Source organism: Sprattus sprattus (assembly GCF_963457725.1).
Source record: "Sprattus sprattus genome assembly, chromosome: 1".
NCBI lineage: Eukaryota > Metazoa > Chordata > Actinopteri > Clupeiformes > Clupeidae > Sprattus > Sprattus sprattus.
The window spans coordinates 36,187,788-36,202,924 of NC_137920.1; the positions used below are offsets into that span (position 1 = coordinate 36,187,788).

The following is a 15,137-nucleotide window of genomic DNA, read 5'->3' on the forward strand; positions in this document are numbered from 1 at the left end:
AAAGTGATCTTGATAACTGCAACAACATTTTGACATATGTTTAGTCAGAAAGGTGTGTCTTCCATAGGCCTGCAGACAAGATGAGCCAAACAGCCAGATAGGCCTAGCTCCCTCAATGTAATTCAAATGACATGTTTTGTAGCTTATTTTGTTGCAAACCACTCCAGTTATTACATTTTTTATAAAGGTTCCCTTTAGGAAAAAGTACACCATAATTACTATATTTATTGTAAAGCACTGCATTAGCATTTTTCTTTCAATGAAGGTCTACTTAAATGTTGTACCTGCTGAGAAATGACTAAACAACTTGGATACTTTTATTTTGTATATATCATTATCATTCATAACCAGTGAACCAGTCATAACCTCCCTAAACCTTATTTCATTTCAACCAAAGATTCTTTAAGTTCAACTAAACTGACTGGTAAAACACCGTCATTAAAATGTTCCAAAGTTCAGCCATTATAAAGGATATTGAATAAATATCAACCTTGTAGACATATTGATGTATTTGCTGTCATCTTTTTTGGAAACCTATGGCAAACGCAGGCTCGTGGTCATTTTCGTAAGGTCGCGTGGTTTACGAATTGCTCACAGTGCTGAAATGTGCGCTCAGAATAAAAAATATTTGCTCAGTGCTGAAAAAAATTAGAGGGAACATTGGTCAAGAGTGCGGCCGAGTGCAATTCCCCGACGTTAAACCGGACATTTTGAGATGTTAATGAAAATTGGGAAAATCTGACCGATGGTTCTTCCGAAGTAGGTTGCTTAGATACTAGTCACTTAGTTCTTATTACTGTATGTTTTTGTGTGAAGTGAATGGGATGTGAGTGGACAGATCTTTATTCCGCCTTTGTCAGGTATATTTGTCTCAGTCTCTCTGTTACCCATCTCAAGCCAGTCTTTTGAAATGAAGAGTTTAAAATTGACTGTTGCAGGGGGAAACACTACTCAAAGCAAATCTAATACTGCAGCTCGAAAATGTATAAATTAACTAGTTCACCTCATATAGCGAGAAATAATGTGCCTCTGTGAGCACTGGGGGCTGGGCCCCCCTAAAGACCAGATCCTAAAATCGCCCCTGCCCTTGCTCCCAGTGTCCTGTGAGAGAGAGAGAAATAGAGAGAGAGAGAGAGAGGGAGAGGGAGGGAGAGATAGAGGGTTAGAGAGGGAGAGAGAGGGAGAGGTATAGGGAGGGAGAGAAAAAGGGAGGGAGATTGAGAGAGAGATGGAGAGAGAGAGGGAGAGTGGGAGAGAGGGAGAGAGAGAGAAGGAGGGAAAGAGGGAGAGAGAGAGAGAGGGAGAGAGAGAGAGGGAGGGAGAAAGAGAGAGAGAGGGAGGGAGAGAGAGGGAGAGGGAGAGAAAGAAGCGTATTTATGGCTGACTAGTGGAGGTCCATCTGTACTGAGATCAGGTATTCCGTCTGGGCCAGCTGACCTGATTACACATGTATTTACCGCACGCCACGTCAGTGATACACAACCCTCCTGGAAGCATATGTTTTTAAATTGTAAATTACAGTCTCCTGAGACTGAGAGAGCAAGTAGGAGAGAGAGTGAGAGATGGAAGAAGATATAGATGACTAATGAAGGTGCTTCTGTACTGAGACTGTCTCATACTGTACGTGCCCATGAAACGCATGCATTATTTTCTCATACATAACATTAACACAAGCCAAGTTATCGAATATTGGAAAGGAGTGTGAGTGTAATTTCATATCCATTTCTGTTTACCCCTCTGAGCTTTCCCCGTGGTAGAATTGATTTCACCCGCAAGGCAGGAATCCATTCAGCTCCCGCACTATCCCACTTTCAGTTCTGATCATTGTGATGTAGTGGGATTCCTTATGTATTGGAACCGGGCTGATTGAAGTATATTTCCCTATTGGTTCATGTCATTTGTTTTAAAAAAGCTAAGTGTGTAATCTTCTGTTCTGGCCTAGGAGGAATATGAGTGATGGTATAGACTTTTCAATCCAGCCTCCATTAAGGGCTTCAGCACGCCGGGTGGTTGTGCTGGAGCGAGCTGTTTGCATAGGCTGCCTCTGCCATCTGCCATCTTGCTACAGTCACCACAGTCTTTTCCTTCCTCATCGCCCCTTTCCTCCTCCTCCTCCTCCTCTCTCACATACTAATTCACTGAGTCAAGCTTCACTGGCATGACCTCAGCACTGTATAGGATTTCCAAAGTTCAGCAGACTGGCTTGGTCTGTGGAAGGATTTATTTCTATAGAATAATTTTCTTACCCCCCCTCCCCCTGTCTCTCCCCTCCCCTGCAGGCGGCCTTCCGTACGGACCTGTCGTCTCTGCTGGAGCAGGTCGGCACCGGCAAGGAGTCCCTGAGCTTCATGAAGAGGAGGATCCGCAGGCTGGCAGCACAGTGGAGCACGGCCGCCCAGCGCCTGGACTCCAAGCTCCACCGCCGCTGGAGAGAACAAAAGAAGGTGAGAGAGAGAGAGAGAGAGAGAGAGAGAGAGAGAGAGAGAGAGAGAGAGAGAGAGAGAGAGAGAGAGAGAGAGAAGAGAGAGAGAGAGAGAGAGAGAGAGAGAGAGAGCTTTACTACTCCTTTATCAAACCAGTTGCCTACACTTTTTTCTCTGCAAACCATACTCAACTAAAGCAAATAAACCCAACAACGGTACGCCGCTATCTCAAACGTTTTAATCCATTTGTCTGTGATCACGAACTTCACACAAGAAGCACGCCCCTCCTCCGTACCTGACGTGGTAATATGCCCCAAAGTAGCCATCCTCATGGTTGATTTATCTGTCTGCCGACTGAAACATGTGAGGTTTCGTTTTCTCTCTGTTGTTAATCTCGTACCAATTTTATTGATTTTGTTGTTTTTGTTGCGTTGCTGTGTAGGGCTGTTTATCATCAGTAATTAACAGCCGACAGGAGTCAGAGTGTGATCATATTGCCATGTGTGTGTGTATGTTGTTTGTGTGTGTGTGTGTGGATGTGTATGGGTGCTTGCATGTGTGTTTGTGTTTGTGGGGAGGTTGTAACTGTGCTTCCAGTCCCATCAGCTGATAACAGCATTTATGTAGTAGAGCTGTCAGTGGTCCTCCAGGGGCTAAATCCCCCACACAGCCATGCACTCCACCAGCTGGGGAACACACCTCTACACTAAAGGATGGTACGCTGGGGAACACACCTCCACCCGCTGGGGAACACACCTCCACACTAGAGGATGGGGACACACCTCCACCCGCTGGGGAACACACCTCCACACTAGAGGATGGGGAACACACCTCCACACTAGAGGATGGGGGGATGGGGAACACACCTCCACACTAGAGGATGGGGAACACACCTCCACACTAGAGGATGGGGAACACACCTCCACACTAGAGGATGGGGAACACACCTCCACACTAGAGGATGGGGAACACACCTCCACACTAGAGGATGGGGAACACACCTCCACACTAGAGGATGGGGAACACACCTCCACACTAGAGGATGGGGAAAACACCTCCACACTAGAGGATGGGGAACACACCTCCACACTAGAGGATGGGGAACACACCTCCACACTAGAGGATGGGGAACACACCTCCACACTAGAGGATGGGGAACACACCTCCACGCTAGAGGATGGGGGGATGGGGAACACACCTCCACACTAGAGGATGGGGAACACACCTCCACACTAGAGGGTGGGGAACACACCTCCACACTAGAAGATGGGGAACACACCTCCACACTAGAGGATGGGGAACACACCTCCACACTAGAGGGTGGGGGGATGGGGAACACACCTCCACACTAGAGGATGGGGAGATGGGTGTTCTGCCAGCACTACTAACTCATGGCACTTTATCTCACTTAGACCGCCTTACAGCCTAGACACTTAAATTGGCTGTCACTAGCCTCAGTAGTACAGAGGAGGGAATGGGTAAATGGATCCTCTGCTTCACAACATGTGACACAATGTTATATGAAATATATAGTGTTATAGAACTTAATACGATGCAGTTTCAATCAAGCATGTATTAGAAAGGTATTACAAACATGTACATACAAACATGGACATACATATGGTATATTAACATGTTGGTAAGAGTAATTTCAAAATCAATTTCATTTAAAATTTATAAAATCCAAACAGGAGGATGGAAAGTCTTTGGGTAAAAGAACAGGGACATGCAGACATCAGCGATGGGTCTTTGAGGACAGTGTCCATCCACAGCTCCCTCTCCTCGTCCCTCTCCTCGTCCCCCTCCAACTCCACTGCTTCCTCTCCTCATTTCCCTGCTTCCCAGCATCCGCTTGTAGACGAAGATGATGGGAGATCACAATTAATCACAGCCAATTAAAGAAATCACTGCTGTCTCGGGGCACTCCTGGATGGTGGGGTGGTTGGGTGGAGGTGTTGGGGGATGTGGGGGTGAGGAGGTGCGTTGTGAAGCCCCTGCAGCGTCTCCCTTTGCCTGCATGCCTGCCTGCCTGATTCTCTCTCTCTCTCTGTCTCTCTCTCGGTCTTCCCTCTCTCTGTCTCTCTCTCTCGGGAGGTGAGTGGGTGTGGGGCTCCACGCCTGGCCATCCGTCCTCATTAAGGCCTGACTCGGGGGAGGTGGAGGAGGGATGGGGGTTGGGGTTTGGAGAGAAAATGTGTGTGTGTGAGTGTGTGTGTGTGTGTGTGTGTGTGTGTGTGTGTGTGTGTGTGAGGTTTCTTTACCACCCCTGCCATCTGTGAAGAGGGGTGGTTGGGGAGCCCCCACTATCACAGATCGTTAACTTCCTTCATGCACCGCGCAAACACGATGCACACTAAAATAAAATAAATAAGCTCCATTCTCACCACAGGGTGCTGGGGCAGGGATGGGATATGTGTGTGTGTGTGTGTGTGTGTGTGTGTGTGTGTGTGTGTGTGTGTGTGTGTGTGTGTGTGTGTGTGTGTGTGTGTGTGTGTGTGTGTGTGTGTGTGTGTGTGTGTGTGTGTGTGTGTGTGTGTGTGTGTGTGTGTGCGTGCGTGCGTGCGTGCGTGTGTGTGTGTGGAAAAGTGGTGTTGTTGTTTGTTTACACTTTTGGATGGAGTGGACTGGCCAGATTAAGTCCTTGTTCACTATGCAGTCAGCGGGAAGCCTTATCTGTTTTTCTCCACATGCTGCCTGCTCTGGAAACACACACACACACACACGCACGCACGCACGCACACACACACACACACACACACGCGCACGCACACACACACACACACACACACACACACACACATACACACAAAAAGCACTGAAGCCAGTCATCAGCTGTAAAGAAAGGAAGCTGCAGTAAAACTCAGCTCCGTTCTGCAGCAGCAACCCAGACGCGCACAACAAAAAAAAAAAAAAAAAAAAAAAGCTGCGGTCCACCCTTAGGTACGCTCATTCACTCTTCCTCTTCGATGGGGGCGAGTGTTTTTCATTTCAGTAGTTGGCTGTAATTCAGTCCCCCCACCCCACGTTTTTGTTGTTGTTTATTTTGTTCCTGGAATTGTAATAATACAGGATACGTGTTTGGGCAGTGGACTGAGAACAGCTCGGTTGCTGGCTGCTCACAGCACGGTTGCCAAGGGTCGCCTTTCTTTCTACCCATCAGCCCCGGCTCGGAGGGGGTGGGAAGCAGCTCCCCAAGGGAGAATGGAATGAGGGAGCGAGAGCGAGAGAGGAAACAAGAGAGAGTGAGAGGGTAGTCCTTCAGTGTTATTATTATCCAGTAACACAGTGCTTGGGTACATGGGGAGATGCATTGGCAGGGCACGTCCTCTCCTGGTCTTTTGTCTGCGGAGGACATGACAGCTTCCCTAATGAATTACATATCCTTGATCCTGACCCGGGATCAGTTTGTGGGGATGCACAAAAAAAAGAACAGCATTCTGTTCTGTAGAACAATCTAGACTTGTGTACCCAGGATATTTTTCTTTAAACATAAAACCTTCTTGAATACTCCACACATTGATTTGTAGAGTGAATTCAGGGGGTGGTGTCCTTTCATGAAGGAGCCGCTTGTCATCTTCTCAAAGAGAGATTTTAACCTTTTTATGGTCCACATGGAAGGAAGGTCTAACAGGGCATGTCCCTCCTAAATCGATAATGATGGATATGGTGGTTGAAGGTCACAGAGATTTAGTGAAATGTCAGTGGTCTCATGTTATGAAAGGCAAATTCAGACACCAGAAGGTAAAGGCAAATGACTGAAGAAGAAAAACAAATCAGCCGTCTCTCCATGTACATTTTACATATAATATTGCGTGGGTGGGCAGACTATCTTCAGCCTCAGAAGGTTAACACTTTATACCCCCTTAGTTATTAGCCTTGGGTATGTATAATCCACTTTGTCTGTGGACTTGGCTGTCTGTCAGAGCCTAAAAAACATCCCCTCTCCATCTCTCCATTCACGAGAGCCAACGCATCTGTGTAAACTCCTCTTCAGTGGGCTTATTTGTGTTAATTAGTGAGACATCACTGAGACAATTTAACGAGCACGAGCGAGTGAGCAGACGCAAATGAATTTCTTGAGCGAGTGAGCGAGGCCTCGTGGCCAGGAATACCAATGGCGCCCACGTGGCACCTCTCAGAGGAGTTGTGTGCGGAGGTGTATTTTCTGAACCACGTCTCAGATGAGAGGCTGACCCCGTCGCCCAGGAGGACATTAACCTGAGGTCAGATAGAGAAGCTTGTGCGAAGGGAGGGTGACAGGAGCTTCGATTTGAAGGGGGAATCGGTGCCCTCGTGCCAGCTGGGGAGGGGGTGTGGGGGTGGTAAGGGATGGGTGGGTTACGATGCCAGCTTGTGGGTCATTCTCGGACATCTGTGCCCCCCCTGATGAGGAGGTTGGATGGGGTGGCCATTTGCCCCACATCACACGGACGTCCCCGTGAAACACCAGACGTGGTTAGCGATGAGCTCCATAGCTGAAACCCCTTTCCCTCCCCCCAATCCCCCCTCCTGTGTGACCTGTGCCCACCTCACTTCCCTCCCCTTGCCCTCTGCATCTCAGCGTCATTAGCATTCTTATGCCGCCAGCGTCCCACTAAGCTAGCTGATGGCTTTCTGTTCTCTGACAGGCCGTCATAGAGACTTCTCTGCCAAGCAGCCTGCTGTTCCCACTCCCTACATCCAAGCTTGAGTACCCTCCACACACACACACCCACACACAGGCACACACAACCACACACAGACACACACACACACTTCGGCGTGGAGCTGCACAAACATGTCACCGGCACCAAGGTCATCCACCGTCGGCCATGATATGCATCGGTCGTGATCAAGGCCGGTGACGCCGCGCTGGCACTCTCCCGGCGCGAACAATGACTTATCTCTCACGCCCAGCGCCGAACCACTCCACACTCGGCTGCGCTGCTGATACCCGCGGTTCCGGCTGGGCACCCAATCTCGCCAGCTCGGCCACGGCTTGGCGAGCACTCAGAGGCCCCAGCCTCCCCCATCTCCCCCAGCGCCCTCCCTGTCTAAGACTGGCAGACAAAATAAAAGAGTTTGTCTTTTGGTTCCCATAAGGAGAACCCATGAACGTTCTACCTTTAAGACAATTTTAAAGAAGCTTGTTTTTTATTTCATAGTGCATTCATTAGCATGGGAATAAGGGGATTGTTTTGAGGTGAGCACAGCGAGAGAGACAGACCCAGTAGATATACTACATAGTGTATAATAAGGACATAAGGTACTGCAGGCGTGCGGCACACACTGGTGTATTTTTTGAGGTTCTCATCTCTCTCTCTTCTCCGTGTTCTGACACGTTTCTCACTCTGGTCTCTCATCCCTGTTCCCCAGCTCAATCCCCAGGTGTACCTCTGCAAAGGTGTTTTGATCTGCAGCGTGCAGAAAGATCCGCACTCCTGCCGCACCTTTCTCTCTCTGTCACCTGTTAGAACAGGCTTTCGGGGAGGAACACAAGGCCAAATGAACCACCCCCCCCCAGCTTCCCCCCTCCATTGTCCCCCAGCCTGATAACTCCCAGCTGACTCTCAGAGAAAGCAGAATGGGCTGAAAGAGAAAAAGACACAGCTAACGACAGAGAAGAATGTCTGTTATTGCGTTGGTATGAAATTTGAGGGAGGATTTATTAGAAAGGTTTTCTTTTCGCTACATTTCCCCCTTCCCTTTTACCTTCCTTCTCTTCCTTTTAGCTCTCTGTTTGAGGAGGCTCTGGATTACAGGCAACGCCATAGAGACTGAAAAAGCGTTTCAGAGCTCTTTTACAGAGAGCAGAGCAAAGCAAAGCCACATACTCTACGAGGTATGAGCTGCCAAAAAAACCTGCTGGTGAAAATACCACAACATGCACCCATTCAATCTTAGACAACTCAATTAAGGTATGTGGCAGCTCTACAAAGTAATAGAGTGACATCAACAAGGTGTTTTTTTTCATCAGATGATTTAGCATTGTGAGATTTTCTACTGTGCTGACAGATTAGATTATTTTTGTTGCCGGTATGCTTGGCTTAGTTTTGCTTCTGTTGTCAGCATAGGAAAATACCATTTCATTGCAAACTGTCATAATATAGCATAGCATTGTATAACTTATAAATTACATAGCATGGCACTGTATAGCTATGCGTGCAGTATATTGCTTATTTAGAGATTGTATTCTGGAATGTGTCTCGATATGAACCGTTCATGCGTCCCTCTGGAATGTGTCTCGATATGAACCGTTCATGTGTCCCAGTGCATGTGTGAGTGTGTGTGTGTGTGTGTGACAGACAGGTTATAAAAATGCAGTTTACAGCAGTAGCACAGGCATGGTACAGTAACCCCCCCCCCCCCCCCATCCCCGTCTTTCACCCAAGGGTTGAGATGTTCTCTGGCCCTGAACCCCCCCCACCCCCCTGCCACCCCCTCCCATGATGTAATTACATTTGATTTGTGTTTGCTATAAAATGAGAGTTAATAGACCACGGACATTAGATGAGCGAGACACACTGTAAAGGCTATTGTTTGATTCATGGTTCCTGCTGTGTCATGGTTCCTGGTGTGTCATGGTTCCTGCTGTGTCATGGTTCCTGCTGTGTCATTGTTCCTGGTGTGTTCTGGTTCCTGCTGTGTCATGGTTCCTGCTGTGTCATTGTTCCTGGTGTGTTCTGGTTCCTGCTGTGTCATGGTTCCTGCTGTGTTCTGGTCAGCCCATTAGTGGCTAGACAGAGTTCAAAGCCGAAGAAAGAAACGATTTGGGAAACTTTCTGTGCCTGAAGATGAAAAGAAGAAAATCTCTCACTGCGTAATGGAAAAAAATTGTCCCCTAATTAGATTTGATTGTATTCCAGTCTAGACTGCTAACTGTGTTATATCTCCTCCTGTATTATCTCTATCAGCTCTAATGCGTTTGATTGTGTTCTGTCGTTTTCCACTCACTCACTTTTGTATTTTATTGTACTCTAATGAAAACGGAACCATCGTAAATGCAATGCCAGTTCACTTCATGCTTTCTGTTTGACTTGTGGGATGTCTGTCATCATCCAACGCGTCTCATGTCTGTATGGTTACAAACAAACGCTTAGAAGCGCTGGTACAGAGGGGACGCAGAACAGTCTCATGCTGCAGCTCAGAAATGTGCATCAATTCAGGCATCACAGGAGAGAGAGAGGGAGTAAGAGAGAGAGGGAGTAAGAGAGAGAGCAGGGAGAGAGAGAGGGAGTGGGAGTGAGAGCAAGCAGAGAGAGAGGACGAGGAGGATTCTTATAGAAGCTTAATGAGGTGCTTCACTGCTGAATGAGGGAAGCTTTTAATCACTTCAGAGTCCCTCAGACAGCTGGACTCGCTTACTCCTCTTCTTTCACTTCTCCTCTCTGTCACACTCTCTCTCTCACTCTCTCTCTCAACATCACTGTTACTTTTGTCTTAAATATCACTCCCTTTCTCTCCCTCTCCCTCTCGCTCTCTCTCTCTCTCTCTCTCCCTCTCTCGGTGGGGGATAACCCTCATATGCAGCTGAGACGATCCCAGCTCCAAAAGCAATTGTTTCAATTCGATAAGGAGCTCAAAAGGGTGTACACGCTGTTTCTCTATGAAGCGTGGAGTCAGTCGGCCATGTTGTTCACACAAAGTAAAGTTTCCCCGTCAAGTTTGATCTTCTCCCCCCTATCGTCCCTCTCGACCAGCCGTCTCCTTTTTCTCCTCTTCGTCTTCTCTACTCCACAGGAGCCATGAATTTCAACTCTTGTGTGCTGTCTCCTTTATTCTCCTGTCCTTCATCGAGCCTTGTCTAATTTGTTGTCTCTCCCTCTTCCTCCCCCCTCCTCCTTCTCCTCCTCCTCCTCATCCTCTCCTCCTCCTCCTCCTCCCGCGGGGGCAGATCCTGGTCCACGTGGGCTTCCTGACGGAGGAGTCTGGGGACGTGTTCAGCCCCAAGGTCCTGAAGGGGGGCCCCCTGGGAGAGATGGTGCAGTGGGCCGACATCCTGACCGCCCTCTACGTGCTCGGACACAACCTCAAGATCTCCGTCTCGGTCAAGGAGCTTCAGGGGTGAGTCTATGCTCTGTGCTGAACGTGCATACTGTTGTTTTTTTGTCTTTCTCCGAGGTGTTCTGTGGTGTTCGATGCTAATGCAAGGTTGCGGATATACAAGGTGTAATTGAGCGAAGGAAGAAAATAGCTACTCCGGAGCCCGAGCTGTTGTTTTCTGAATGTGTGAAGCTCACAGCAGGTGCCCTTTGAAAAACAAAGGCTCTTTAAGCGTGTCAAGGTGAACCTCTGTGCCACCGTGGTGATCGCTGCAGTAGAATGAAAGATTCTCGACACTCGAGATGCACTTATTTATTTGATTTCATTAAAAAGAGCCGCAGGGACTATATAACCAAACAAAGCTCTCTCTCTCTCTCTCTCTCTCTCTCTCTCTCTCTCTCTCTCTCTCTCTCTCTCTCTCTCTGTGAGTGTGGAAGAAATCAGTATTTGAATATTTGAAGACATTTTCATTTATTGCTTTTTCTATCCAGTCTACATTGCAGCAACTCTGCAGGTGTGAGTTTCCCCCTCTCTAGCAGACACTGTGGTAACCAGTGATGCCTTAGACCAGGGGACAGGGGTACTGGTCAGGAGAGATTCATGCTTGTACTGTCTTGTCCACTCGTCCCCCCATGGGGAAAATGACTGGCTGTTGATGCAGTTTTGTCCCTTTTATGGCTTCACTCCAAAAATACAGACGGCACTCTATATAAAACGCATGCTCTGGCTGCAGGACATATGTATTTTTTTTGGCCTCTTAAACTTGACTTATTTAGAGGCGGTATCGATCGCTATTGATCCAGTGTTTTTCGTGAGCTGTTGTTACTTTCCCCGCCGTATCATTTTGTATCCCGCCGGCAAGTCAGCAGCCTTTTTATTCGTCTAAATGATGCAGACATGAGCTTGGCGGGCGTAAATCTGTCTGCCTGACGGAGGAGAGAGAGAGAGAGAGAAAGAGAGAGGAGGCAGCGCCACGTTTGGCTACCAAAGCAGAAACGAAAAGGGCTTGCTAAATCAGAGCTGTCACTCCAGACACACACACACTCACACACAAGCACAAACACCCTCCCCCCCCCACACACACAGACATACGCAGACACGTGCACATGCACAGACCCATTCATATACACACTCATATGTCTTAGGCATTTTTACAGACCTAGTCACTAGGGGTGTGCAAAAAAATCGATTCACATTCGTATCGCGATTCAAGTGCTTCCGATTCAGAATCGATTCATAGAATCCCAAAAATCGATTCAAATTAAAAAAACATTTTTTCTAAGATTAACGTTCTTTTTTGGCTTCGGAAACTGTGTAGTAGGCTAACGTTACGGTTTGAGTGACGGTGAGCGCGATACGGCGAAATGGTTGATAAAAAGCTTCTGAATAGAAAGTTTACCTTTAAAAGTTGTGTTGTGCAAAAGAAGCCAGCTTCACTGTTGTCTGAAAATGTCAACAGGCAGCTGGCTGAAAGCACAGAAGTAGTAGGCTTACCTTTTATTGGTAAACTAACTGTTACGGTTCATTGTTTTTGAAATAAGAGGCCTGACTTCTATGTTCACAGCAAACTTGAAAAAAAGAAAATATTAAGCCATGGTTTAACTGCACTATAGGCGGAGTCTGAAATGTGCACTTTATAATTTTATTTTGTACCGCCCTGTTTGGCAATGTTGGGGTTTTTTTGCGATTAATTTTGAGTTAACTATGACAAAAATGCGATTAATCGCGATTAAATATTGTAATCGTTTGACAGCACTAACATTAACATACTGTGAATCAATTTTTTTGAATCGAGAATCGTTTTTGAATCGAAAATCGATTTTGAATCGAATCGTGAGCCTAAAAATCGGTATCGAATCGAATCGTGACATTTTCTGAATCGTGCACCCCTACTAGTCACTGATAGAGATGTAAGAGGTCTAGCACGGGCCAACTCATCAAATTGTGTCGTCTCCTCTCCTCGACGGGCGTCCGTTAACCGTTGGCACACGTGCGGGTGGCCCCAAGGCAGCATGGGTAAATGGCATTAAATCAGCATGCAGGAGGCCTCGTGCAGCGCGGGTGTCACCATCAGTCACCCCAGAAGCGCTGGCAGCTCTCGTTCCCTCCTGTTTTATGGACACACGCGTGCGACAGGAGGGAGTGCCCTGGAAGGTTCCGTTGTGCCAAGAGGGGAGGATGGTTGTCAGTGACAACAACATTGTTTTGAGAGATGTACCACACATCATCATCAGCCCCCCCCGGCATCCCGCCCGCACCCCCATGCCTCTCTATTTGCCCCCAAACAGTGGGATAGATGGCCGTGTATCAGCACCTGTAGGGCAGAGAGAGCAGAGACCTCTCATCAGTACACGGGTGGAGGGGGACCGACTCAATCATCTGGCTCCCTCTTATTGACCTCAGGGCACAACACAGCCAGGGGAGGAAGGGGAGTCTGTAGTATAAAGAACTGAGTACCCAAGGTTCATTTTTATGGAAGGTTTTCTTTTGTTGTCTTTTCTCTCTCTCTCTCTTTCTCTCTGAATCTTTTTATTTCTCAATCTCTCCCTTTCTCTCTATCAGTCTCTCTCTTTCTCTCTCTTTCTCTCTTTCTCTCTCTCTGTCTCTTTGGTTGCTTTAAATTCTCAATCTCTTTTCCTCTGCCCATCCTTGCTGGCAGATTTGAATGCATGAAATGTAGGTGTGTGTACTGTGGACATAAAGCATGGAAGACCCTCTCCATTCCGTCCTGCTAGACGTACCTCACATCTTATGGCAGGAAAGAGCTGCTGTTGACATTGATGCCGTGCTGTGGCAGTAAAGCTGTGCTGTCGCAGTGATGCGGTGGCAGTCCTTCAGTAAACATGTCTTCTGGGTTGGCGCTTCAGTGTCACGCTATCCTGGCTCTGCCCGCTTTTTGCGAGATAGATCGCTCCGCCGCTCCGAAGGGCAGACCAATCAGCGACAAGTGGGGGTGGCTTAGTGCGATGATGTTGAAATTAAGTGTTTGTTTGAAATGTAGTCACCGCAATGGTGGCAGTGCCAGAGCTAGACAAATCATATGAACAGTTGTACCTTTGTTAGCAAACATCGACGAATTGAAGCCGGAGCAAGAAGAACGTGTATATTTATTCGTCAAGGTCAAAGACATTGGTTCTTTACTGCTAACGGGGGTTTATGAAAAGGCTACTTTATCAGTTTGCACTGTTACTGGCGAAGTGGGAAGTGTAGCAACCCCATAGGGGTCATTGCGATTGGTTAAAGGCTGGTCCAATGGTTTCAAAATTAACTCAAAGTGAATTTGTGAATTAGGGTCTGGTTCTACCAGGCTAGTGTTACGTAGGCTCGAGTGGACCCAACCTCTCTGTCTTTTTCTCTCTCTCTCTCTTTCTCTCTCTCTCTCTCTCTCTCTCTCTCTCTTTCTTTCTTTCTCCCCCACTCACGCTAGCTCCTTCTCTTCTCTGAGTGATTGTACCATGTTACCCGCTGCATTTGTTGAATGGGAATCCTATGCGCTAAAAAGCTGGCCCCAGGGGGGTGCAGGCCGCGGAGGAGAGCAAGCATCATTTCGAGGGAAGTGGCGTGATGGAAATCTGAGAGTGATTTAGCAGGGCTGGCTGGACAGAGTTTATTACAGGCCATTGCTTTGTGTGTGTGTGTGTGTGCATGTGGGAGTCTGTGTTTGTGTGTGTATATGTATATGTATATGTATGTGTGTGCTTGTGTGTATATGCGTGTACTTATATTCCAGCATTTGTGAGTTGTTGTATGTTCATGCAAGTGTGTGTCTTTGTGTGTGTTTGTGTGTGTGTGTGTGTCTTTGTGTGTGTGTGTGGGCAAGCTAGAGTGTGTGCGTTTTATGCAAGTGGTCTTGTATGTTTTTGTATATCTGTGCGCTGTGTGTGAGGTAACCATTTCATCATAAACTCTTGACAATATGGCACTTATCAGCCCGGCCTCTATGCCACAGGACCCTTCATCTGAACATCTGAGTTCTCCCCAAAAGCTTTCGCCACCTCTTTATGTGTGGCTTTTCAAAACTGCAACTTTTCAATGTAATTTCCCTCGGCGCCCACTGTAGTCGGATGGAGAAAATTGGTATTTTGATCCTATTGATGTACTATGAAACACAATTTCACTGTCAGAAAGATGCAATTATGATTTTTTTCTCCCCCCCCCCGCCCCTCTTCCTGTCTTATGATTCTGGCCTGATTTTCTATGGAGGATTTATTGATTCCTTCCCCATGCCTAACACATCAGTGGCTGAACAAATTAGCTGATCGTGCTCACTCTCGTCTTACCTCAGTGCACCCCCCTCCGGCTTTATCGACGTGATTCAACCAATAGAAATTAAGAGCCTCAGGAGTTTAGTTGTACCTGCCCCCCCTAAATAACATCAGTCCCATGAGACATAGCAGCGCTAGTTTTCTTCTTCTCAGGTTCGGGACCTCGACACCCTGAAATAAACACTGCCGTTGATTTGAAAAATGAGATCCAGATTGTGATTGGAGTTAGCCGAGTAAAACCCACAATAGGACTCTAAATGAAAGGGGAAGGGAAAACTAATCAGTCTTGTTTGTTTGATTCGCGCTACAGTAAACATGCCGGAGGGGCTCAGTCATTTCTAGGCTTTATAACTTCCACAAAACAGTGGCGCTGGGTAGCTGAGACAGAGAAACTACTGAGAGGGATTTAGGCGTCTGCTCACAAATC

General features: G+C 47.3%; 1 protein-coding gene across 1 annotated transcript in view; it reads left to right on the forward strand.

Moving 5' to 3' along the window:
* LOC308379345 (alpha-1,6-mannosylglycoprotein 6-beta-N-acetylglucosaminyltransferase B-like) overlaps positions 1-15,137 on the forward strand; it is a gene marked incomplete at both ends in the record, with an annotated part of 127,970 nt that overhangs the window by 49,078 nt on the left and 63,755 nt on the right. The window contains 2 exons of the mRNA XM_080856435.1: positions 2,280-2,444; positions 10,297-10,466. Of these exons, the coding sequence (XP_080712561.1) occupies positions 2,280-2,444; positions 10,297-10,466 (335 nt within the window). The remainder of the gene's footprint in view (positions 1-2,279; positions 2,445-10,296; positions 10,467-15,137) is intronic.